This window comes from Haliotis rufescens, unplaced genomic scaffold (genome assembly GCF_023055435.1).
Source record: "Haliotis rufescens isolate VD_foot unplaced genomic scaffold, xgHalRufe1.0.p SCAF_129, whole genome shotgun sequence".
Taxonomy (NCBI): domain Eukaryota; kingdom Metazoa; phylum Mollusca; class Gastropoda; order Lepetellida; family Haliotidae; genus Haliotis; species Haliotis rufescens.
In genome coordinates, this window is record NW_025963812.1 from 544,677 (window position 1) to 568,909 (window position 24,233).

At 40.2% G+C, this 24,233-nt stretch overlaps 1 protein-coding gene across 5 annotated transcripts; it reads right to left on the minus strand.

The window, feature by feature from the left end:
- Nucleotides 1-4,277: 4,277 nt before the first annotated feature.
- On the minus strand, nucleotides 4,278-23,017 carry LOC124110900. 5 transcript variants are annotated; one of them, XR_006857346.2, is made up of 9 exons: nucleotides 22,936-23,017; nucleotides 19,904-20,221; nucleotides 17,987-18,107; nucleotides 14,023-14,143; nucleotides 13,314-13,508; nucleotides 11,193-11,338; nucleotides 8,523-8,634; nucleotides 6,062-7,129; nucleotides 4,278-5,990 (listed from the first exon to the last, which is right to left on the minus strand). XR_006857346.2 is itself a non-coding variant. In XM_046470365.2 (8 exons), the coding sequence occupies exons 1-8, from the start codon at nucleotides 22,947-22,949 to the stop codon at nucleotides 7,005-7,007; spliced, it is 1,152 nt and encodes a 383-aa protein (XP_046326321.2). In that variant the 5' UTR covers nucleotides 22,950-23,017; the 3' UTR covers nucleotides 4,278-7,004. The 5 variants fall into 5 exon arrangements, 1 of the variants encoding a protein (XP_046326321.2); XR_007220311.1 differs by having other exon boundaries at nucleotides 4,278-5,919; nucleotides 6,037-7,129; XR_007220310.1 differs by having other exon boundaries at nucleotides 4,278-5,919; nucleotides 5,966-7,129.
- Between the last annotated feature and the right edge of the window lie 1,216 nt (nucleotides 23,018-24,233).

The window sequence follows — 24,233 nt, forward strand, 5'->3', positions numbered from 1 at the left end:
CGGGATATTACCACCAAAGTGAACCAGGTGTTAATACCATAAAGCACGTCAAGTGAAACACAAATTTTGTACCAATCGTTGCAGTTTTTGCCTGCCAAAGGCACCAAGGACATAAATTTGTTATTTGTTGGCTCACAAACCCACAACCCAAATTTCTTCAAAAAGGGAAGAAAAAAAAATAATCCAAATTTACACAAATATTCAATAGTGAAAAAAGTCTGGAAATATTTTGTGGTGTACCCCTTTGTTATTTCAACCCTCATATGTGAAGTGGGTCAAATAGTTTGAGAGTGAGTATGGTTTTACGCTGATCTTAGCAATATTCCAGCAATATCACGGTGGGGGACACCAGAAATGGGCTTCACACATCGTACCCATGTCAGGAATCAAACCCAGGTCTTCGGCGTGACGAGCGAACGCTTTAACCACTAGGCTACCCGACCGCCCTTCACTTAACAGAACTATGAAATATATAAAAATACATTACACTATTGCACCTACACATGTATTCCAATTCAAGGCTACTTAGTCCGGTATAATTTCTACATTTTCTATAACTTTAAATTTGACATTTCAGTGGACCAAAAATGGCCTTATTCCTTGTCCCTTTGGGTTGAGTTGGTCTGGCCGAAGAGATAACCGAAATCTGAAGTTCATTACTTAATCAGAACTTCAACTTTCTGTGTGGATATTAGAGTAAGGGACGTGTAAAGAAATAGTTTCACAAAAGCAATAGCACTCACTTGTAGCTTATCAATACAGGGACTGACCGATCTAGGACACACTGCATACCAGTATATCGGTAAATTGAGTTTATTCTACCATGATACCTATCACAATATCATTTTTCCATGCTCGGGTGATTTCAAATTGGGATTTTTATCATGTGTTTAATGTTATATATTTTCCAAATGGGAGAGAGCATCCTCGTCCCCAAGATGGCTGCATATTTATTGAGTGAGTAAACATCACGTTGTACCAGCATTTTGTTTGTTCCATTTATAAACTTCAATTCACACCTTAATGTATCAGATTATTGCTGAATTAAAAATTTAGAATTATACAATATATTGTGATACGTATCGCAATACGGCCTTGTGCATTGCAAAATGTTGTCATACACTTTAAACCTCAAATACCCATTCCTAACTGACACTATAATGTACTGTATTCGACGTAATAAGCGCCCCACTCTAATAAGCGGCCACGGCGATATTTGCTAATATATTGGCTAGTGAACAATCCTAATTAGCACCCCTTCTGATTGATCAATGTACACAAGACCTATTTATTCCTGTATAATACGCACTTGTGTGAAATATGCACCCTTAATTATGGACAATTAAATTCTGGAAAAATATATCTGTCGTATACAAACATTTCAGGCTGTCAGCATAAACCAAGAATTTATTTTTCAACTCTGTTTTTTTTCACCAAAATAATATTCTAATAAGAGCCCCCTATTTCTAATTTTGAGAGCGCTCTGGGCGCTTATTACGTCGAATACGGTAATACACATGACAGTGCTGCACAAGGGCCTGTAGCTCACCCGTTTGAAATCAGAAACACTATAACAGTAGTAAAAGCAAATTTTCACAAACGCGCGAACACAACTAAAACATGTATGAAATGACTAGACCACATTAAGTAACTAACGTAAACTATGGTTATAAGGAACTCAAAGGACAACTTTTAGTTCATTATAACCATAGTTTGTTATAAGCATACATACAGCAAAGGGGCAGGACAATAAAAGAGTTCGTTGTAGCCATCAGTTCGTTATAAGAGTATTCGTAATCAATAGTTTTCTGCACACTGAAATCAACCAAATGCTATGATGAAGTAATGTCAATGTAAGTCAATGTAATGTCAATGTAATGTCAATGTAAGTCAATGTAATGTCAATGTAAGTCAATGTAATGTCAATGTAAGTCAATGTAGGTCAATGTAAGTAAATGTAACGTCAATGTAACATCAATGTAAGTCAATGTAAGTCAATGTAAGTCAATGTAATGTCAATGTAAGTCAGTGTAAGTCAATGTAACGTCAATGTAATGTCAATGTAAGTCAATGTAATGTAAATGTAAGTCAATGTAATGTCAATATAAGTCAATGTAATGTCAATGTAACGTCAATGTGATGTCAATGTATGTCAATGTAAGTCAATGTAAGTCAATGTATGTCAATGTAAGTCAATGTAAGTCAATGTAATGTCAATGTAAGTCAATGTAATGTCAATGTAAGTCAATGTAATGTCAATGTAAGTCAATGTAATGTCAATGTAAGTCAATGTAATGTCAATGTAATGTCAATATAATGTCACCAAGTTGCATCTTCCTGAGGCAAGGGAGTTAACTGACAATAAAAGTCCAGTTTCCACCCTTGCTGAACTAATCTGAAATTTCAGATTGACATTTTGGCCAAACGAGTCTGTACAATCTGATCAAAATTGTGTAATGAAATCGACATCCATTTCGTAAACAACAGGGCGACTACCGTGCACATTTCGGTTGACTGGACACATGGCCATAACTCGTAACAACCACTGGTGGTGCTACGATCAAGTAAAAAATTCCAGCCTAGTTTGGCAAGGGTGGAAACTGGACTTTTATAGTCAGTTAACTCCCTTGCCTCGGGAAGATGCCAACTTGTGTCATTAATAACGGCCAATGTTATATCATATTGTTCATGTAACATTGTTCTTGTTGCTAACATACAAGAAGAGGAAAATATTTAAAATTCAATTTGACCAAGGATAAAATTTGGGAGAATTTGGGATTCAAACCTATAGTCAGGAACTTACAGAGCACCTTAGCCACTGGGCCACCTGTCTTCAACCTTAAACAACACATTGTATACTGCAGGTTAACACTTGATCATGGTTATGTGTCTTACTTACAATTAGCTCATTTTATTGGTTAAAATGCAAATGGATACTAATGTGTGCCAATCTCATTAAAATCAGATCTAAGTTCTCGCTGCTGCTAAACAAAGATCCGAGGCCATCCCATTACGGGTCATGTCAGAACGACCATGCAACCTTGAAAACGTTAAAACAGTGTATTCCGAACGACATTTACGGCCCGTACGACTGATTCGGTCAAAATTATCATCTATCTCTGGCTTCCATAGGATACATATTTGTATGAATGAGGCATTGCACAGTATGTGGGAAGCACTACCATACAATCTCAACCATATATTAGACATTCCGGAATGTTCGTTTGTTCAGTTTTCAAAAGTTAAATCGAGAACTGTTTCAACATATTTTTCAAGCGTTGTCCGAAATGGAAGTCGCCAGGTTGAAACGAGTGCTGTAAAGCTCGAGAAAGCTGCTTTCTAATTGGCTGATGTCGACTTCTCGTCAGTCATTTCAGTGGTCGGTCAAAGTTCGCGAAAGGTTGTTCTGATGTGACCCGAAATGGGATGACCTCAGATCTATGTTTAGCGGCCGCGAGAACTTAGATCTGATTTTAATGAGATTAAATGTTGTCAGATATTTTCTTATTTATTTGGCATAAGAAGTAGGTCAGTTTTCTCAGTCGGTGTCAAGAGCAGGATGTGGACTTGAGTATTCATTGTCGTCCATGAAGAGGTTGCAGAGGCTGGAGACAAGACCATCATTTACAGACTAACATAAACGGAATTAGAGAGTATCTGACCTGAGTGATTTCATTTTATATTTGAAGAGTCTTCGTGAGGGTCGTTTAATTCTGAGTTGCTGTAGCAACCACATGGTTGTGATCCTCTTGAACAAATTCACGAACAAATAGGTGAACTTCATGTGAAGTCTCAGTATCCCTGGTCATGTGACTTTCAGGAGATGATGTTAGCAGACAAAGAATGAATTTTCATAGAATTCAGGAGCATCATCAAAATGCAAAGATGGCTGCGAGGCCAAAATTTAGATAATTGCAACAAAACTAAAGTGTTGAGCCCTACTACTAAGTACACATTTTCAGTACATTTTTAACAAAAACTAACAGAGTAATGGTCATAAATAGTTTGTTCAATATGGCTTCCATGTTGGTAATTGAAAATCAGATTCGAACCTTTTATACAAATTCAGGTGTAATCCTTGGTGGGAACAGTAACACAAGTTTTAAGTTTGATTATCAGGTGAGCTAAACTTTCTCAGATGCATTTTGTTACCTTTTGAGTAAGTGTGTACAGTCTACGTTATCAGGTGAGCTAAAATTTCTCTGAAGCATTTTGTTACCTTTTGAGTAAGTGTGTACGGTTTTACATTATCAGGTGAGCTAAAATTTCTCAGATGCATTTTGTTACCTTTTGAGTAAGTGTGTATGGTTTTACATTATCAGGTGAGCTAAAATTTCTCAGATGCATTTTGTTACCCTTTGAGTAAGTGTGTATGGTTTTACATTATCAGGTGAGCTAAAATTTCTCAGATGCATTTTGTTACCTTTTGAGTAAGTGTGTATGGTTTTACATTATCAGGTGAGCTAAAGTTTCTCAGATGCATTTTGTTACCTTTTGAGTAAGTGTGTATGGTTTTACATTATCAGGTGAGCTAAAATTTCTCAGATGCATTTTGTTACCTTTTGAGTAAGTGTGTATGGTTTTACATTATCAGGTGAGCTAAAATTTCTCAGATGTATTTTGTTACCTTTTGAGTAAGTGTGTATGGTTTTACGTTATCAGGTGAGTTAAAATTTCTCAGATGCATTTTGTTACCTTTTGAGTAAGTGTGTATGGTTTTACATTATCAGGTGAGCTAAAATTTCTCAGATGTATTTTGTTACCTTTTGAGTAAGTGTGTACGGTTTTACGTTATCAGGTGAGTTAAAATTTCTCAGATGCATTTTGTTACCTTTTGAGTAAGTGTGTACGGTTTTACGCCGCTTTTAGCAATATTCCTGCAATATCATGACAGGCGACACCAGAAATTGGCTGTGTGGTGTGGATTGATAAAAAAATACTATTTTTGTTTTGATGATTTTGGTCATTTTTGATCGATTTGCTTAACAGAAACCTTCAATGTTTTCAAGATCTAGACCCAGGTGGGAGTCAGTCAGGAGTAGGTCTACACACTGGTAACTCTATTGCTCACAATGCCTATTCAACAGTCACAATAGTAAATCATATCTGCTTCTCAAAGCTTTATAGGAATACTGCTGTGATATACCAAACCGAATGTCTATGTCAAGAGATCAAATCACAGAGATCTCGGTATCCCAAGTTGATTATTACATCACAACATATCTATGAACACGTCTACCAACAATAAACAATACATGGCATCAAATGAAATGTGAAAACGATACATTTTTTTAAAACTATATACATGGAAAATACGGAAAGGAAATAGTCAAAAAGTATTTAATTGTTTTACACTGACCACACTGAAAGTTACAGCACAATTTTGTTCTTATTTTACTGAATTTAAATGATGAAAAGGAAATTATCCCTTACTCAAATGGGTGTGGTTTCAGCACCTGGGATTTTATTGAAATATATAAATTGTTCCAGAAAATATTTGAAAAAGATAAAGATGCTTCAGACAGCAGAAAAAAACACCAACAATCTTCCTGGCACAAAAATACATTGTTGCAAGATTATTTTAAAACGAATATAAATATAGTTAGACCCATAGTTTTAATTAAAACAATGTCTGTTTTTTCAGATGCAGCTGACACATATTCAATCTCCTTACTAATTCCCAGGCCGCTCCAGAACATCAAATGGCTGATCCCGAGGCCGTCATAGGATGCTGAGGCTGTGTGGTTACGTAGGTATGACATGTAGGTGGGAGGAGGGATCAGCAGGTGATTTATTTCATCTATGTAAGTACGATTCACATGCCATTTCCAAGAAATGTCACTGTGACCTTTTATCCTTAATGTCACTGCGACCTTTATCCTTCTGTCACCATGGCCTACTTTCAAATGTCACTGTGACCTTTATCCTTCTGTCACCATGGCCTACTTTCAAATGTCACTGTGACCTTTTATCCTTAATGTCACTGTGACCTTTATCCTTCTGTCACCATGGCCTACTTTGAAATGTCACTGTGACCTTTTATCCTTAATGTCACTGTGACCTTTTACACTCCTGTCACCATGACCTACTTGTCACTATGACTTTTTATCCTTTGGATACTGTGGTTTACTTTAAATGTCACTGTGACCTTGTTAGTAGAAAATATGTCATGACTATCCACAACAGCAACAATTATTATAACAGATGGTCAAAATATGAAAATAAATGTCTGAAATATGTACAACAAATGTAAATTCTGTCTGTGAATACTGCTAATTAACTGACTGTCCACATATTAATCACCCATTGCTAACTTGCCTCATCCTCAGTGTTTAATACATATTACAGTTCCAAGACACTGATGCACAATTGATTAAATTAGCAAAAAAGTTTGTGAACTGTGACCTTGGTGACTTGTCTGTGAATTTGAATGTGAACATGACACAAAGATATGAATTTCATATTGTGAATTTAAATAATTCATACTGCCATTCACCAGTTGAGAATTTCTGTGATATGATTTGACTGATCATTTTGTACCAAAAACTAAAATGATAGATGAATAGGACAACATAAAAAATAACATTATATTCCATTTTTATCCATTTGCCAGATTGCCTACACTTTGGTAAATGGACAAGTTATTATGGGTAAAATAAGTTTTATACCACATCCTGACCATCAGACCAAATCATGTTGTTTTAAACTGTAAGTACATTGGACTTTAGACACATGGGGATGCTGCAGACCCCTTTAGCCGCATTATTTAAAGCCCAGACATTTGGACGTTTCATATATGAAACAAAACAAGAAATAACCTCTTCACAAATTAACAATCATCTAGCACATGTATTCTTACATGTGATCACAAAACAAACCCTCTTTTATCCACATTGTGTGATAATCCAATCATGTAGGGCTGGCTGTGCTGTCAGGCTATCGCATGTCAGCTTTACGCATCAGATGCAGGCCAAATGACAATTTTGCATCTCAAGTTGGTTGTTTTAGTGAATATGAAAGGTGTAGTTCCGACGAATAACGTCAGTCTCTTGAAACTTTGGAGAAGCTGGAGAATTCTTCAGATGTGTCAGCTCGAGACGGTCAACCTCATCGAAGCCAAGGAAGTGTCCTGAAATACGCCGGCATTATTAGACTTTCTAACAGAACTCCTACAGGATTTATACTCAACTGTTCTGACAAGTTCAGTTTGACCAAATTACCTGGAATCACACTTACAGTTTGGTGATCAATGTGATGTATTTGACATGAACAACGCATGTTTTAATAGGGATATCACTTTTTTCGTAAGGTACAGATTCTAGTACTTTTGGGGGTTGAGTCCCATCCGAGATTTGAACCCACACTTGCCAGAGTGAGGCACCTAATCGTCAGCACACAAAGTCAGCGATCTAGCCCACTCAGCCACCGAGGCTTCCACAAAAAGAAAGTCTGACAACTGGTAGTCTAGATCACATACTTTGTATACCTGATTAGGTGCCTCACTCTGACAGTGTGGGTTCGAATCCCAGATGGGACCCAACTAAAGATAGTACTAGAATTTGTACTTTACGAAGAAAGTGTTATCCGAAAAATAACATCTGTTACTTTTGACCACTTTCCAAATGGCATTGTGTGTTCATAGATTTTGGCGATGGGAGCCACGCCAATTTACACTTGTCAGAGGGGTACACAAATTACGTGATCTAGACTTGTCAGACTTTCATTTTTATGGATTTTTGTGTTATCCAAATTTAACATTTGTAAATTTCAATTTACGCCTGTCCATGCCATTATCTGCCTACATGCTCAGTTTTACACGTCATTTTGGTGTTTGTACCTGTCTGTATCGCCTTTGCTAAAGTGTTTTATATTTTGAACATGGACACAGTGTGCCATGGTTAAAACTGCCTTAATACAGCATAGGAAAGTTAATTACATCCATTCACATATGTAGGTATAGAGTGTGGATAGCACTTTGTTAGCTGCAGAAAATCTCAATGACTTCTTACATGGCCAGTGTTGAACACTATACTTCCGCTCTGAGCCGACATAGAGATCTCAATGTTCAACAGGGAGATCGGTCTTTAACATGATCTAAACTGAATGACCTTCCTTGACAAACTCAAACTCATTCCCACAAGCACAAGGTACTGGCAATCAATTCTGCCCAGAAAACTGTAAGGGCTGAAAAGACCTATTATTCACTTCAATTTTGAAGGTGGCCCAGTCGTCTAAGGTGCCATGACTCAATGTGCAGAGTTGCGTCCCTTAGGCACGCCAGAATCCTATGATTGTGGGTTCGAATCCCGGTTTGCCCCAATTATGTTTCTAGGTTTGTCAGCACCATATCCGTGCTCGTTGGTTTCACCGAAGTGGTAAACGTCTGAGACCGGCATCACTTCGGGCTTTCCTCCCACATTAAGCTGACACGCCGTGATATAACTGGAATACCCAACGTTAAACCCAACTCACTCACTCACTCAGTGAATTTTGATGACTGGAACCATCATTCGAGTACTCACCTTCATAGGCAACAGATTCCAGGTAGAAGTCTTCGCTACCGTTCTCCGTCATGAGAAACAAACACGGACTGTTCGCAGCCTTCACTTGGAGTTGGTTGTCATCAATATGAATCTGAAACATCAACACAACTTTCTTCTTAAGGAAGAGAATTTGTGGATGTGTGGATATACTTCTCCTTCATCAGATGAAAAATGATCAAAATAACTTTCTCGTTGAAATACAATAAAATTGTAAAAACCCGTTCTTGTCAAAGTGGTCGTTTGCCAATCAAGAGAAGCATCAAAACAAGGTAGCAACAAGGCTCCATAACTCACTTGTATCTTGTACCATTTATTATCCAAAACTGGCTCCCACAAGAGGTATCCTTGCATGAGAAATAGAGGTTATCACGCAAGTGTGTTTGGGGATGGTAAATATCTTGCATTAGGAATAAACATTGTATTTAATGAGCCTTGGCGAGCTAAATACATGGTGTTTATTCCTAATACAGGATATTTACCATCCCCAAACACACAAGCGTGATAGTCTCTTTATCATATAATGTCATTCTTTAATTCTGTGCTTCGAAATCGCTTTCCCTCTGTCACTAACGTTACCGAAACATTGCGAGTTTTCCTGGAATGCGCACATTAATATTTATTACGTCACAGGGTAAGTGATGTGTTAGTCGGACAGTGACAGTAGCCAATTTAGTTCCAACTGAAATCTGTTACTTATACATGGCGAAGCAACATATACGCAAAACAAGAATTGTTTTTAATTGCCTTTCGCGGCAAATCCATCGGTCTGTCCGCTAGAGTAGCTGCCCTTTGTCAAAGGGAAGCTACTCTAACACTAGTCTATGAGACGTCACGGCCACAGTCAGACATGCAGTCGGTCTGTTCTGTCATAACGTTAAGAAGTGTAGTCAGATGTGCACACAGCGGCAAAACGAAATAAGGTAACAATTCGAACATATTTCGGCCAAATCCAACTATTTTAATTTGTGGAGAAAGGTTCAGTCCGCAGAGGTCTACAAGCACAGATATGGCTCTTGGTCCCGCTTGGCTAGGCCTCGTGCCCTCGCAAAATTGTTTCAAAATTTATATCTCCAAAGTTGCCAAAACTTAAAAAAAGGCCTTAGCTACGTCACAGTTAGACACTGATTTTCAGTATATTAGACTGTTCTTTTGATAATGATAGCAATTATCACTGTAGTTTATCCAGATTCCCAATGGTTAATTCTGACTCGATCGCCGAATGACAAGGGCGACGCCATGTTTGTTTATAAACATTGAAAGTAGTCCCTACTTGACCTTTGAAATTTGCATCTCTATCCGCATATGACCCCAATGGATATTGTTTTTATCTGTTGGCATTATCCTGCCAAGAAACCAACCCATTATATGATAACAAGTGAAATTGCATCACAATGCTTTGCAGACCATTGTGTCGTCATTGTTACCATGACATCAGAATCAAATGACATCACTAATGGCTCTGCTACTGAAGCTGTTAGCAGTACTTTTAACACTTAAGACACTACTAATTACTGTCTACAAACTGAAGAAGTTGGAAGAATGATGTTGGATGATAAAGAAAATCTCACCCTTGTGTCTTTTGATATCAGATATATCAACATAAATTGATATATAATGGCCAGTCCCCAAGCAATATGAGGGCATCATCAAGTTCCAGCGTCCCGCTCATTTCTGATCACATGCAGACAGTTTAATGATAATTTTATCCATTTTAGCTATAATATGCAATATACTAGTGCACATACAATATTTATTAACTCAGTTTTTTTCTAACCCTATCAGTTATAAATAGAGAATCTCACCCGAGTGTCTTTTGATATCAAATATATCAACACGAGTTTGCTTGCCTGAGGCTTGCCTCAGTTTTTCCACTTTTATCAATGAGCTTCAGTAGCAGAACTATTAGTGATGTCATTTGATTGTGACGTCATGGCAACCAATGGTCTGCAATGGTCTGCAAAGCATTGTGATGCAATTTCATTGCAGCGATATCTACAATGTAGATATCTCCTGATATCTCCTGTGGGATCCAGTTTTGGATGAAAAAGGGCGGTCGGGTAGCCTAGTGGTTAAAGCGTTAGCTCGTCACGCCGAAGACCCGGGTTCGATTCCCGACATGGGTACAATGTGTGAAGCCCATTTCTGGTGTCCCCCACCGTGATATTGCTGGAATATTGCTAAAAGCGGCGTAAAACCTCACTCACTCAATTTGGATGATAAAAGAGGGTCCAGCCAAGGCAACAATTTCCCCCCTATGAATTTCAGATACACTGTACATAAGGCCTTGCAAATTTGATGATGGATCCTGGAGGGGAGTAAAAGGAGCGAGCAAGCAAAAATTCTTTCTGAAATGTTTCAGTTGCCTAAAATAAGAACTATTATGAGGAGTGAGTGGCCCACAGTGGTACTGTCAAGCAAGCGTCGGCAACCATGGTATTGATTGTAGACCTTCGTCACAGATACTACATTTCTTGTAGTCGTTTGATGGGCATTTTCAGAAGTTGACGGATCACAATTAGGATAGTTGCTTGACAACGGTGTGAGGATCTGTATGGAATCGTTGCTATAAAAGTACAATAAAGAAGTTGTTATCCCAAAAATGTGTCTCCTTTGTCTGCAGTAGAGAAAGTGGGTAATGAGTATATCTACCTCCAGTAGTGTGAGTTTCTTTGAGCTCTTCTGGCACATCAGGAACTTATTGTTTAGGCAGCTTTGAAATGCCACCATACGTTCCAGACTTCTAGGGTCGGCATCTTCCCTGTCCTGAACAACGTAGCTGTGCATCTGGAAACAGTCTGAAAATAACAATGTAGAACTAGATGACACGGATGTAAATTGAGATGTAATGTGTGGTTGTCAACCAAGGTTACACAGGTGTAAGTGTAAACAAAGGTTACACACATGTGTGGTTGTCAACCAAGGTTATACACGTGTGGATGTCAACCAAGGTTACACACGTGTAAGTGTAAACCAAGATGACACATGTGTGGATGTCAACCAAGGTTACACATGTGTAAGTGTAAACAAAGGTTACACACATGTGTAAATGTAAACCAAGGTAACACATGTATGTGAATGTAAACCAAGGTTACACACGTATGTGACTGTAAACCAAGGTTACACATGTGTAAATGTAAACCAAGGTTACACACGTGTGGATGTCAACCAAGATTACACACACATTTAAATGTAAACCAAGGTTACACACATGTAATGTAAACCAAGGTTACACACGTGTGGATTTCAACCAAGATTACACACACATGTAAATGTAAACCAAGGTTACACACGTGTAAATGTAAACCAAGATTACACATGTGTGGATGTCAACCAAGGTTACACACGTGTAAGTGTAAACAAAGGTTACACATGTGTGAATGTAAACCAAGGTTACACATGTGTAAGTGTAAAGCAGGGTTACACACGTGTAAGTGTAAACCAAGGTTACACATATGTGAATGTAAACCAAGGTTACACACGTGTAAATGTAAACCAAGATTACACATGTGTAAATGTAAACCAAGGTTACACATTAGTAAATGTAGACCAAGGTTACACACGTGTAAAAGTAAACCAAGATTACACATTAGTAAATGTGAACCAAGGTTACACATGTGTAAATGTAAACCAAGGTTACACACGTGTAAATGTAAACCAAGATTACACATGTGTTAATGTAAACCAAGATTACACATTAGTAAATGTAAACCAAGGTTACACACGTGTAAATGTAAACCAAGATTACACATGTGTAAATGTGAACCAAGGTTACACACGTGTAAATGTAAACCAAGATTACACATGTGTAAATGTAAACCAAGGTTACACACGTGTAAATGTAAGCCAAGGTTACACACGTGTAAATGTAAACCAAAGTTACACATGTGTGAATGTAGCCAAGGTTACACACGTGTGAATGTAAACTAAGATTACACACATGTGTAAATGTAAACCAAGGTTACACATGTGTAAACGTAAACCAAGGTTACACACGTGTTAATGTAAGCCAAGGTTACACACGTGTAAATGTAAACCAAAGTTACACATGTGTGAATGTAAACCAAGGTTACACACGTGTGAATGTAAACTAAGATTACACACATGTAAGTGTAAACCAAGATTACACACGTGTAAATGTAAACCAAGGTTACACACATGTAAATGTAAGCCAAGGTTACACACGTTTAAATGTAAACCATGTTACACACGTGTAAGTGTAAACCAAGGTTACACACGTGTAAATGTAAACCAAGGTTACACAGGTGTGAATGTAAACCAAAGTTACACAGGTGTGAATGTAAACCAAGATTACACATGTGTAAATGTAAACCAAGATTACACATGTGTGAATGTAAACCAAGATTACACATGTGTGAATGTAAATCAAGGTTACACATGTGTGAATGTAAACCAAGGTTACACACGTGTGAATGTAAACCAAGATTACACAGGTGTGAATGTAAACCAAGATTTCACAGGTGTAACTCAAATCAGTATACCGTGTAAATGTAAACCGCTTTACACACGTGTAAATGTGTGGCCTTAAAAACAATCACCAGAAACCTATTGGTGACTGCTAACACAGAGCTTTCCTCCGATGGATGTTTGATGATATATCATCAAAATTGGATTTAATAAAAAATGCCTGTAACTGAAAAGAAATGGTTTCATAGACAAAGAGTTAGCCTACGCCCTGTATCACAGAGGATGAGTCAAACCAAGATTAGGCTATGCCAGTGTTTGCTGTGGCTGCCTGCCTGCCATACTTACAAGGTTTCTGGTCTGAAGTTCTTCGCTCCATGTCAACTTCATCTTGTTTGGCACGGAGATAGCGTTGTGTCATTGCACCATGACCAATTTTCACTTCCGTCGACCCAGAAAATGACACAACATTCAGCGAGCTTTTATACGAAATATTCTGGACGACTTTAATCATGACTCCTTTGATGTGAGAGGCCACATTTCCTGGAATGTGAGAAAATGAGAATCAACAAAACTTATCTTCTAGTTATATGTATACTACTCAAACGAAGTTAAGGATCACCTGATTCTTTCATATTGGTAATGTTAATCAGTCATGGCATGAGAGATTAACTATTGTAATATGAAAGAATCAGGTGATCCTTAACTTCTTTTGAGTAGTATATAAGTCTGCCTTTGCACAAACAATAAATTCTTTTTTTTAAAAATAGGTTACTCAATGACAATTCACTATGTAAAAAACAAAATCAATTTTTCTTGTACTATTGTTAAAGAAAATACTTCCAGGTCAATTCATTTTTCCAAATGCATATTAGACATTCTAATTATTCAACCTTAATTTAATTTAAAATCAAACTTCAAAGAGATTATAAAACAAGCAGATCTTAAAGTTTAATAAACTTCATTTTCATTGATAAGGTTTAGATAAGCTAAAAATGATCGAAAGTGAAAAAGAAAGTTGAAATGAAGGACTTCTTCAATAATGTGGTACTGGTACCTATAGAAATACCCTTGCCATCAGAGTCAAGGTCGCTGATATTGAAGGTTATCTCGATGAAAAGGTCTTCTGTTCGTTCAATGTGATCTTCTTCAAACTCCTTCTTCTCACGGAAAAATGTCTACAATGATAAAAGTAAAACGGTATGTTTCAAAACTGTATAAAAAAGCCAGTATTCTTCTTGACATACATCTGTAGTTGCACATGAGTGAGTGAGTGTTTCAGTGAGTGAGTGAGTGAGTGAGTGAGTGCGAGTTTATGAGTGCTTTAGTGAGTAAGTGAATGTTTCAGTGAGTGAGTGAGTGCGAGTGTGAGTTAGGGTGTGAGTGAGTGAGTGAGTTAGGGTGTGAGTTAGAGTATGAGTGCTTTAGTGAGTGAGTGAGTGAGTGAGTTAGAGTGAGTGCTTTAGTAAGTGCTTTAGTGAGTGAGTGAGTGAGTGAGGGTGTGAGTTAGAGTGTGAGTGCTGGAGTGTGTAAGTGAATGAGTGAGTGAGTTAGGGTGTGGGTTAGAGTATGAGTGCTTTAGTGAGTGAGTGAGTGAGTGAGTTAGAGTGAGTGGTTTAGTAAGTGCTTTAGTGAGTGAGTGAGTGAGTGAGGGTGTGAGTTAGAGTGTGAGTGCTGGAGTGTGTAAGTGAGTGAGTGAGTGAGTTAGGGTGTGGGTTAGAGTATGAGTGCTTTAGCGAGTGAGTGAGTGAGTGAGGGTGTGAGTTAGAGTTTGAGTGCTGGAGTGTGTAAGTGAGTGAGTGAGTTAGGGTGCGGGTTAGAGTATGAGTGCTTTAGCGAGTGAGTGAGTGAGGGTGTGAGTTAGAGTGTGAGTGCTGGAGTGTGTAAGTGAATGAGTGAGTGAGTTAGGGTGTGGGTAAGAGTATGAGTGAGTGAGTGAGTGAGTGAGTAAGTGAGAGACTGAGTGAGTGAGGGTGTGAGTTAGAGTATGAGTGAGTGAGTGAGGAATAGGTTGTGAGTTAGAGTGTGAGTGCTGGAGTGAGTGAGTGCTTGAAGAAGTGCTTGAGTGAGTGAGTGAGTGAGTGAGTGTTTCAGTGAGCGAGTGAGTGAGTGCGAGTGTATGAGTGCTTTAGTGAGTGAGTGAGAGACTGAGTGAGTGAGGGTGTGAGTAAGTGAGAGACTGAGTGAGTGAGGGATTGAGTGACTGAGGGTGTGAGTTAGAGTATGAGTGAGTGAGTGAGTAATAGGTTGTGAGTTAGAGTGTGAGTGCTGGAGTGAGTGAGTGCTTGAAGAAGTGCTTGAGTGAATGAGTGAGTGAGTGAGTGCAAGTGTATGAGTGCTTTAGTGAGTGAGTGTTTCAGTGAGTGAGTGAGTTAGGGTGTGAGTTAGTGTATGAGTGCTTTAGTGAGTGAGTGAGTGAGTGAGTGAGTGCTAGTGTATGAGTGCTTTAGTGAGTGAGTGAGAGAGAGTGTGAGTTAGGGTGTGAGTGAGTGAGTTAGGGTGTGAGTTAGAGCGTGAGTGCTGGAGTGTGTGAGTAAGTGAATGAGTGAGTGAGTTAGGGTGTGGGTAAGAGTATGAGTGCTTGAGTGAGTGACTGAGTGAGTGAGGGTGTGAGTTGGAGTATGAGTGAGTGAGTGAGTGAGTTAGGTTGTGAGTTAGAGTGTGAGTGCTGGAGTGAGTGAGTGCTTGAAGAAGTGCTTGAGTGAATGAGTATATGAGTTATATAATGGCGTGTCAGCTTAATGAGAGAACAAATCCAACAGAGAACCTGTCATCAATTTAGCGAATGTATCAAAAAGCCAGTATTCTTCTTGACATACATCTGTAGTTGCACATGAGTGAGTGAGTGAGTGTTTCAGTGAGTGTGTGAGTGAGTGAGTGCGAGCGTATGAGTGCTTTAGTGAGTGAGTGTTTAAGTGAGTGAGTGAGTTAGTGTATGAGTGCTTTAGTGAGTGAGTGAGTGAGTGAGTGCGAGTGTATGAGTGCTTTAGTGAGTGAGTGAGAGAGAGTGTGAGTTAGGGTGTGAGTGAGTGAGTTAGGGTGTGAGTGAGTGTATGAGTGCTTTAGTGAGTGAGTGCTTTAGTGAGTGAGTGAGTGAGTGAGTGAGTTAGAGTGAGTGTGTAGTGAGTGCTTTAGTAAGTGCTTTAGTGAGTGAGTGAGGGTGTGAGTTAGAGCGTGAGTGCTGGAGTGTGTGAGTAAGTGAATGAGTGAGTGAGTTAGGTTGTGGGTTAGAGTATGAGTGCTTTAGTGAGTGAGTGAGTGAGTGAGTGAGGGATTGAGTTAGGGTGCGAGTTAGAGTGTGAGTGCTGGAGTGAGTGAGTGCTTGAGTGAATGAGTGAGTGAGTATATGAGTTATATAATGGCGTGTCAGCTTAATGAGAGAATAAATCCAACAGAGAACCTGTCATCAATTTAGCGAAACAAGCAAGAGTATGTGATTAGTGAAACATGTCATGTCAACAAGATAGTCTACATAGTCTTGTCTGAAAGCTCACCACATCCAGAATTTCAAGCTCTGGCAAATACAGACTAGGGGTGCAAGGTTACTGCCCTCCAACCAACACATGTTTTTTTCTTTCAACATATTTAAAAAAAGTTCAAAACATGAAAAATTCAATATTTTCTCAGAAAATCCATTTATGAAAATTAAACTTTGCACTGCACCTCTTCTATCAGTATGGAAACTGTTCCCTAAATTTGAATAGAATCCATGAAGTAGTTATAGGTCACACAAATGTTTCAGTAAAAAAGGTTTAAGTAAACAAATAAAAAAAATATGTATTTTTTCTGAAAATCCAAATATCGAAATGAAACTTTGTACTGCACCTGTCCTATTATCTATAAAAAGTGTTCACAAAGAATTATTTAGTTTTCAAGTTAAAGGTCACACAAAAAATATGTCCTTGGAAGAACGGCAGACGGTACGCATATTTACTTTACGTCAAATTGCATGGAAACTTCTTAACAATAAATATTTCAGAGCAGGTTCAAAAGGAAGATTTAGCTGTAGACGCCTGTCTGTAACTACTATTTTTAGTAGTGAACTTGAAACGCTAATTACAACATATTTTGTGATATATTTTGCCAGGGGTCTTTAAACGAGTAGTAGTGAGTGAGTATGGTTTTACGCCGCTTTTAGCAATATTCCAGCAATATCACGGCGGGGGACACCAGAAATGGGCTTCACACATTTTACCCATGTCGGGAATCGAACCCGGGTCTTCGGCGTGACAAGCGAACGCTTTAACCACTAGGCTACCCGACCGCCCCTTAAACGAGTAGTAAGTAATTTATTTCAGCAAGTGTATCATCATGTATCGATACATTAGAATATGTGCTGTTTATTGTATCGTCATTTGAAAACTCATGATGCACTGTTGCACTGATGTATTGTTTCACCCTAGAACTGTACTCCTAACAACTAACCCGAGTAACGCGACCTGTTGTGTTACAATACACATCTCCCCGAGGCAAGAGAGTTAACTGACTTTAAAAGTCCAGTTTCCACCCTTGCCGAACTAGGCTGGAATTACTGGGCTCGATCATAGCGCCACCAGTGGCTATTACCAGTTATGTCCCTTCTAAGCCTCTCCTATGGACCAATCAGATTCCACCTCTCGTATCTCTTGCATTTGCTTCACACAAAATGGTGGCGCCCAGTCAGGACGATCTGATCGATAATCAAGATCTATATTGTGATAAAATTGGTCTTACATCGCGAAATGCTTCAAATCACGTGAGCACCTTGATTAAAAACATGACAAGATTTGGAAAATATCCACTGACAACGAGTTGGAGGTGCACGTGCGCCGCAAATTCTGCAATCGATCAAAATCCGCACGACAGTTTACGAACCGGATTTCAATTTCGGTGCGCGATTTTGATTGGACTATGCATAGACTCGTTAGTCCAGCCAAAATGTAACTCAATAATTCAAGCCTAGTTCGGCAAGGGTGGAAACTGGACTTTTATGGTCAGTTAACTCTCTTGCCTCCGGAAGATGAACAATACGCTGCACTTACAAATGTGATGTCATTCTTCAGGTGGCGTATGGTCTCTAAGACTTCCTGGTGGCTCCACCTCGTCATGTTCATCTGGTTGATATACTGGAGCTCATCCCCATCGTGCACTTTATCACCATCTCTGGAAGTCCAATTCAGTTGAAATGATAATTTTACCTTGTACCCCTTTGTCATTTGAAATTTGAACTTGGCCTGCTGCAGTCACATAAACTCATATATACATTACCCACATTTGAGATGGACTTACATTCGTATATTTACCAAATTTGAAAGGGTTATATACTCACATACCACTATTGATAGGGGTATATGCTCTAATACCACTCCACTTTGGATAGGGGTACATGCTCACATACAACTTTGGATAGAAATATATGTTCACATACCACTCAACTTTTGATAGGGACATACTCACATACCAGTCCACTTTGGATAGGGGTATATGCTCACATACCACTCAACTTTTGATAGGGGTATATGCTCTTATACTACTCAACTTTTGATAGGGACATACTCACATACCACTCAACTTTGGATAGGGACATATTCATATACCACTCAACTTTGGATAGGGGTATATGCTCAAATACAACTTTTGATAGGGAAATATACTCTTATACTACTCAACTTTTGATAGGGACATACTCACATACCACTCAACTTTTGATAGGGGTATATGCTCACATACAACTTTTGATAGGGACATACTCACATACCACTCAACTTTGGATAGGGACATACTCATATACCACTCAACTTTTGATAGGGATATATGCTCACATACCACTCAACTTTTGATAGGGGTATATGCTCAAATACAACTTTTGATAGGGAAATATACTCTCATACTACTCAACTTTTGATAGGGGTATATTTAAACAAGACGTTTTCATGCCTATATAATGGTAATTTAATTTTTTAGTTTGTGCAACAACAATAGTACTCACTCGTTCATATTTAATCTACCAATTACAGGTCAGTCACCACATTACTTTTATATTCAACACGATTTCTAAAAAACTCTGTCATCTAATTTGTTTCATTCCGTCTGGATCATGTTACAGTAATTACTTCCCACAATGCACTTCCAAACAGTCTGCGCATGCCCAGTAAGACGGACATGACGTCACAGTGTTTACCTTTATTAACCCTGCAGCCCCGCACGAGGTTACTTTCTACATTGTCGCAAGCCACTCAACTGCGTTACCCTCCAGCCACCCCTTAGCTCCTCCTGTACTTGATTGCTGCATGTATCGTGTGTATCATGTATGTGGTTTTCTTTTTGGATTCGCCTGTACTATGTATTGGCATGCATTCCATAGTCATTTATCAGGAGCCGAGAGAGAGAGAGAGAGAGAGAGAGAGAGAGAGAGAGAGAGAGAGAGAGAGAGAGAGAGGGAGGGATTGAGAGAGAGAGAGAGAGGGAGGGAGGGGGAGGGAGGGAGAGAGAGAGAGGGGGAGGGAGAGGTTGAGAGAGAGAGAGAGAGAGAGAGAGAGAGAGAGAGAGAGAGAGAGCATGGAAGGCCAATGGCCCCCAAAGAACATTAGGCTATTTCGGTACCGTCCAGTTAGCACGACCCAGGACATATCCCTCCCACAGCTACACAAGTCCGGGTCCCTGAGACCCCAGGACATTCAGACATCTTACCCGGGTCACCAAATGATACATGAAATTTAGGCATGGAACAAATACATGCAAAGTCTGCCCGAGTTCCCCACAAAAAGTGTATTTCTGCAAGATAGGAACATTTCTGCAATGAGTGGGCATTTCTGCAAAATATTCTGCGAGCATGGAATTGCAGAATACAGCAGGAACTCATAGAAATTTCAGCTCATTCAAAGAACACAATACACATTGTAAAGGGATAAGGTGCCTTATATTTTCCCCTATTTTCCTAATATTATAAATCAGCTTACCGAATTTTGGACCATTGGTCTCGATCATCCTTGTGCAGCTGATGAAGAAAATGACCACCATCCTTTGACCGCGTTGACAGGGACGCCCCAAACACCCCACACTTCTGTTGAGGGCTGTCAACTGTCTCCGGGCCATCCGTCTCGTCCAGGAGTTTAAATAAGATGGGTGACGAGCTCACTGACTCACTTCCACCCACAGAACCATATCCGGAGCTGTCCACCGATGATCCGGTGTGGAATGACCTGCTATCCATTGGTCCGTTGATGGATTCGTTACCTGATGGCAAGTCAACTGACGACCCTTCATCCACTGAAAGTCTGAAAGCAGGAAATGAGATACAAGATTACAGTGTTATAACATGAGATACATGATTACAATGTTACGTAGTACTGGTTACTGGTTACAATGTTATAACATGAGATACATGGTTACAGTGTTTTAACATGAGATAGTACTGTTACAATGATTACTGGTTATAATGATATAACATGAGATACATGTTACAGTGTTATAACATGAGATAGAACTGGTTACAATGATTACTGGTTATAATGTTATAACATGAGATGGTACTGGTTACGATGTTATAACAAGAGATATATGTTACAATGTTATAACATGAGATAGTACTGGTTACAATGTTATAACATGAGATAGTACTGGTTACCTCCACACCCACACATATACTGTTACCCCTCCCCTACACCCACACATATACTGTTACCCCTCCCCTACACCCACACATATACTGTTACCCCTCCCCTACACCCACACATATACTGTTACCCCTCCCCTACACCCACACATATACTGTTACCCCTCCCCTACACCCACACATATACTGTTACCCCTCCCCTACACCCACACATATACTGTTACCCCTCCCCTACACCCACACATATACTGTTACCCCTCCCCTACACCCACACATATACTGTTACCCCTCCCCTACACCCACACATATACCGTTACCCCTCCCCTACACCCACACATATACTGTTACCCCTCCCCCACACCCACACATATACCGTTACCCCTCCCCTACACCCACACATATACTGTTACCCCTCACCCACACCCACACATATACCGTTACCCCTCCCCTACACACACACATATACTGTTACCCCTCCCTCACACCCACACATATACTGTTACCCCTCCCCCACACCCACACATATACCGTTACCCTTCCCTCACACCCACACATATACTGTTACCCCCCCCCCCCACACCCACACATATACTGTTACCCCTCCCTCACACCCACACATATACTGTTACCCCTCACCCACACATATACTGTTACCCCTCCCTCACACCCACACATATACTGTTACCCCTCCCTCACACCCACACATATACCGTTACCCCTCCCTCACCCCCACACATATAATATTACCCCTCCCCCACACCCACACATATACTGTTACCCCTCCCCCACACCCACACATATACTGTTACCCCTCCCCCACACCCACACATATACTGTTACCCCTCCCTCACACCCACACATATACTGTTACCCCTCCCCCACACCCACACATATACTGTTACCCCTCCCTCACACCCACACATATACCGTTACCCCTCCCTCACACCCACACATATAATATTACCCCCACACATACACACCCACACATATACCGTTACCCCTCCCCCACACCCACACATATAATATTACCCCCCCACACACACACCCACACATATACCGCTACCCCTCCCCGACACCCACACATATACTGTTAACCCTGCCCCACACCCACACATATACTGTTACCACACACCCACACATATACTGTTACCCCTCCCCCACACCCACACATATACTGTTACCCCTCCCTCACACCCACACATATACTGTTACCCCTCCCTCACACCCACACATATACTGTTACCCCTCCCCCACACCCACACATATAATATTACCCCCCCACACACACACCCACACATATACTGTTACCCCTCCCTCACACCCACACATATACTGTTACCCCTCCCCCACACCCACACATATACTGTTACCCCTCCCTCACACCCACACATATACTGTTACCCCTCCCTCACACCCACACATATACTGTTACCCCTCCCCCACACCCACACATATACTGTTACCCCTCCCCCACACCCATATATATAACCTGTTACCCCTCCCCCACACCCACACATACACCGTTAACCATCGCTCTTACCCACATACATACCATTACCCCTCCCCCACACCCACACCCACACACACTCTGTTACCCCTCCCCCACACCCACACATACACCGTTAACCATCGCTCTTACCCACATACATACCATTACCCCTCCCCCACACCCACACATACACCGTTAACCACCGCTCTTACCCACATACATACCATTACCCCTCCCCCACACCCACACATATACCGTTAACCATCGCTCTTACCCACATACATACCATTACCCCTCCCCCCCCCCCACACACATATACCCTGCTCCTTGAGTTATAGCTGAAAAGGCACGTCAGCAAAACGTCGCTGAGAGAAAAAACCCTGGATAAGTACATCCGAGTTAACACGTCTTTTTGTTTTGTTATTTATTGATGTTTATCTTTGGGTCATTCAATTACCAATCAAGGTAACAGCATTGCACTTTGTTGTGCACTCAACCAGAAAAGTTGTTATTTCAGGTGTCTAACAACTGTCTGTCTAACTAATGGGCACCGCCTAGGATATTTACGTGACCTCGATTAAGTCGACAAGCGTCGCTCAAAGTCCCATGCGGTCGTCCCTAAGAGCCGAGAGCCGCGATGGGGTCCCGTAACAAAGACACGGTCATGACCTCACTGTCGGATCCCATCGCAACTCTCCGACAGACAAGGAGTACACGGTAACACGCACACAGTCACGTAATCAGCTGGTAATCTCATCCGCGCTAATTAACTGACAGGTTGGTCAGGCGACGATGTGGCTAAGATCTTGTTATAATTCAATCCCCATTACGTTCAGTTAAATTGCGTTCATACAGTTCTATTAATATGATATAGTCAGGCTACTTACATTTCGTCAGACATTGCGTCCCAGATCAATTTGGCCTAAGTCCCAGTTTACAAAGCTTACAGTTTCGAGGCTTTTCCCCAAGATGAGTCTTATCTAAATATAGATAATGGAAAATCCATGACGTGTTTACCATCTATTGGTTAGATATGATTGTGTCATAGGGACATGTGACACTTGTACTTTACACTTCCGGGTCGACAAGGGTGCGGAGAATAATAAGAGACGGAAAAGCTTTTTTTTTATCTTGAGAGGGTTTAAACATTTCCCAGAACAGAAACAAATGATTCATCAACTAATAAATGGATCTATTTTTAATGAAACCGGGGATTTCACATTGGGATTGCTGCATCACAAAACGAAAGTAGGATCTTTATTATTATTTTTAACATTTAATGTTTAGGGACAGGTCATTAATTTGGGGGTGGGGGTGTCATGAGAAAAGTTTACATGTATTGGGGAGGGGGGTGGCGCATGTAAAAATGTTAGATAAGTTATTATTCAGTACCCCCACCCCTCCACACACACACACACACCACCCACCGTAATAAATGGCCAGTCCCTAACTGTTGAAAAACGAAAAGTTAACATGGTGGAAGATTGTATATGATTCCTAAGTTTTCCATGTGTACTAATAAAGGGAGTGACGTCGATGAATTTCGTATCATCTTCGCAGATATCTTAATATCAACTGGGTCACATATGAGTGAGTGAGTGAATGAGTATGGTTTTACGCCGCTTTTAGCAATATTCCAGCAATATCACGTCGGGGGACACCAGAAATGGGCTTCACACATTGTACCCATGTCGGGAATCGAACCCGGGTCTTCGGCGTGACGAGCGAACGCTTTAACCACTAGGCTACCCGACCGCCCCGGGTCACATATGACCTCTAGGTCCTCATTTAGGATGGACCAAGTAGGGATTCCGGTTTAGAATTCATCCCCAGCAAACTATATGCTTGTCTTAAGAGCCAACGGAATGAATTTGGTGCATGGACTACATATGTAATACAAATCACGGGCTTGTCTGGTTCAGACTTGATTATTTACAAACCATGATATACTGTTATATATCTGAGTGCGGCGTAAAACAACAAACAAATATTATGTGGAAGAAATCTTAGAAACTACATACAGTCGACACTTACAACAACCCCATTGCATATGGAGAAGCATGCTTATGGTAAGACTCGAGAAAAAAGCATCGGTTGTGACGTGTACCCAATCGGCGTGGATCGTCCCCAATGCTATCAAGACCCGTGGGTAGAATAGGTCTTCAGCAAACCACACCTGCCGTAA

Coding starts and splice junctions, on each gene's coding strand:
- LOC124110900 (XM_046470365.2), bottom strand. Junction 14,144..17,986: donor TGAAGAATGACATCACATTT/GTAAGTGCAGCG, acceptor TTATCATTGTAG/ACATTTTTCCGTGAGAAGAA. Junction 13,509..14,022: donor TGGCAAGGGTATTTCTATAG/GTACCAGTACCA, acceptor CTCACATTCCAG/GAAATGTGGCCTCTCACATC.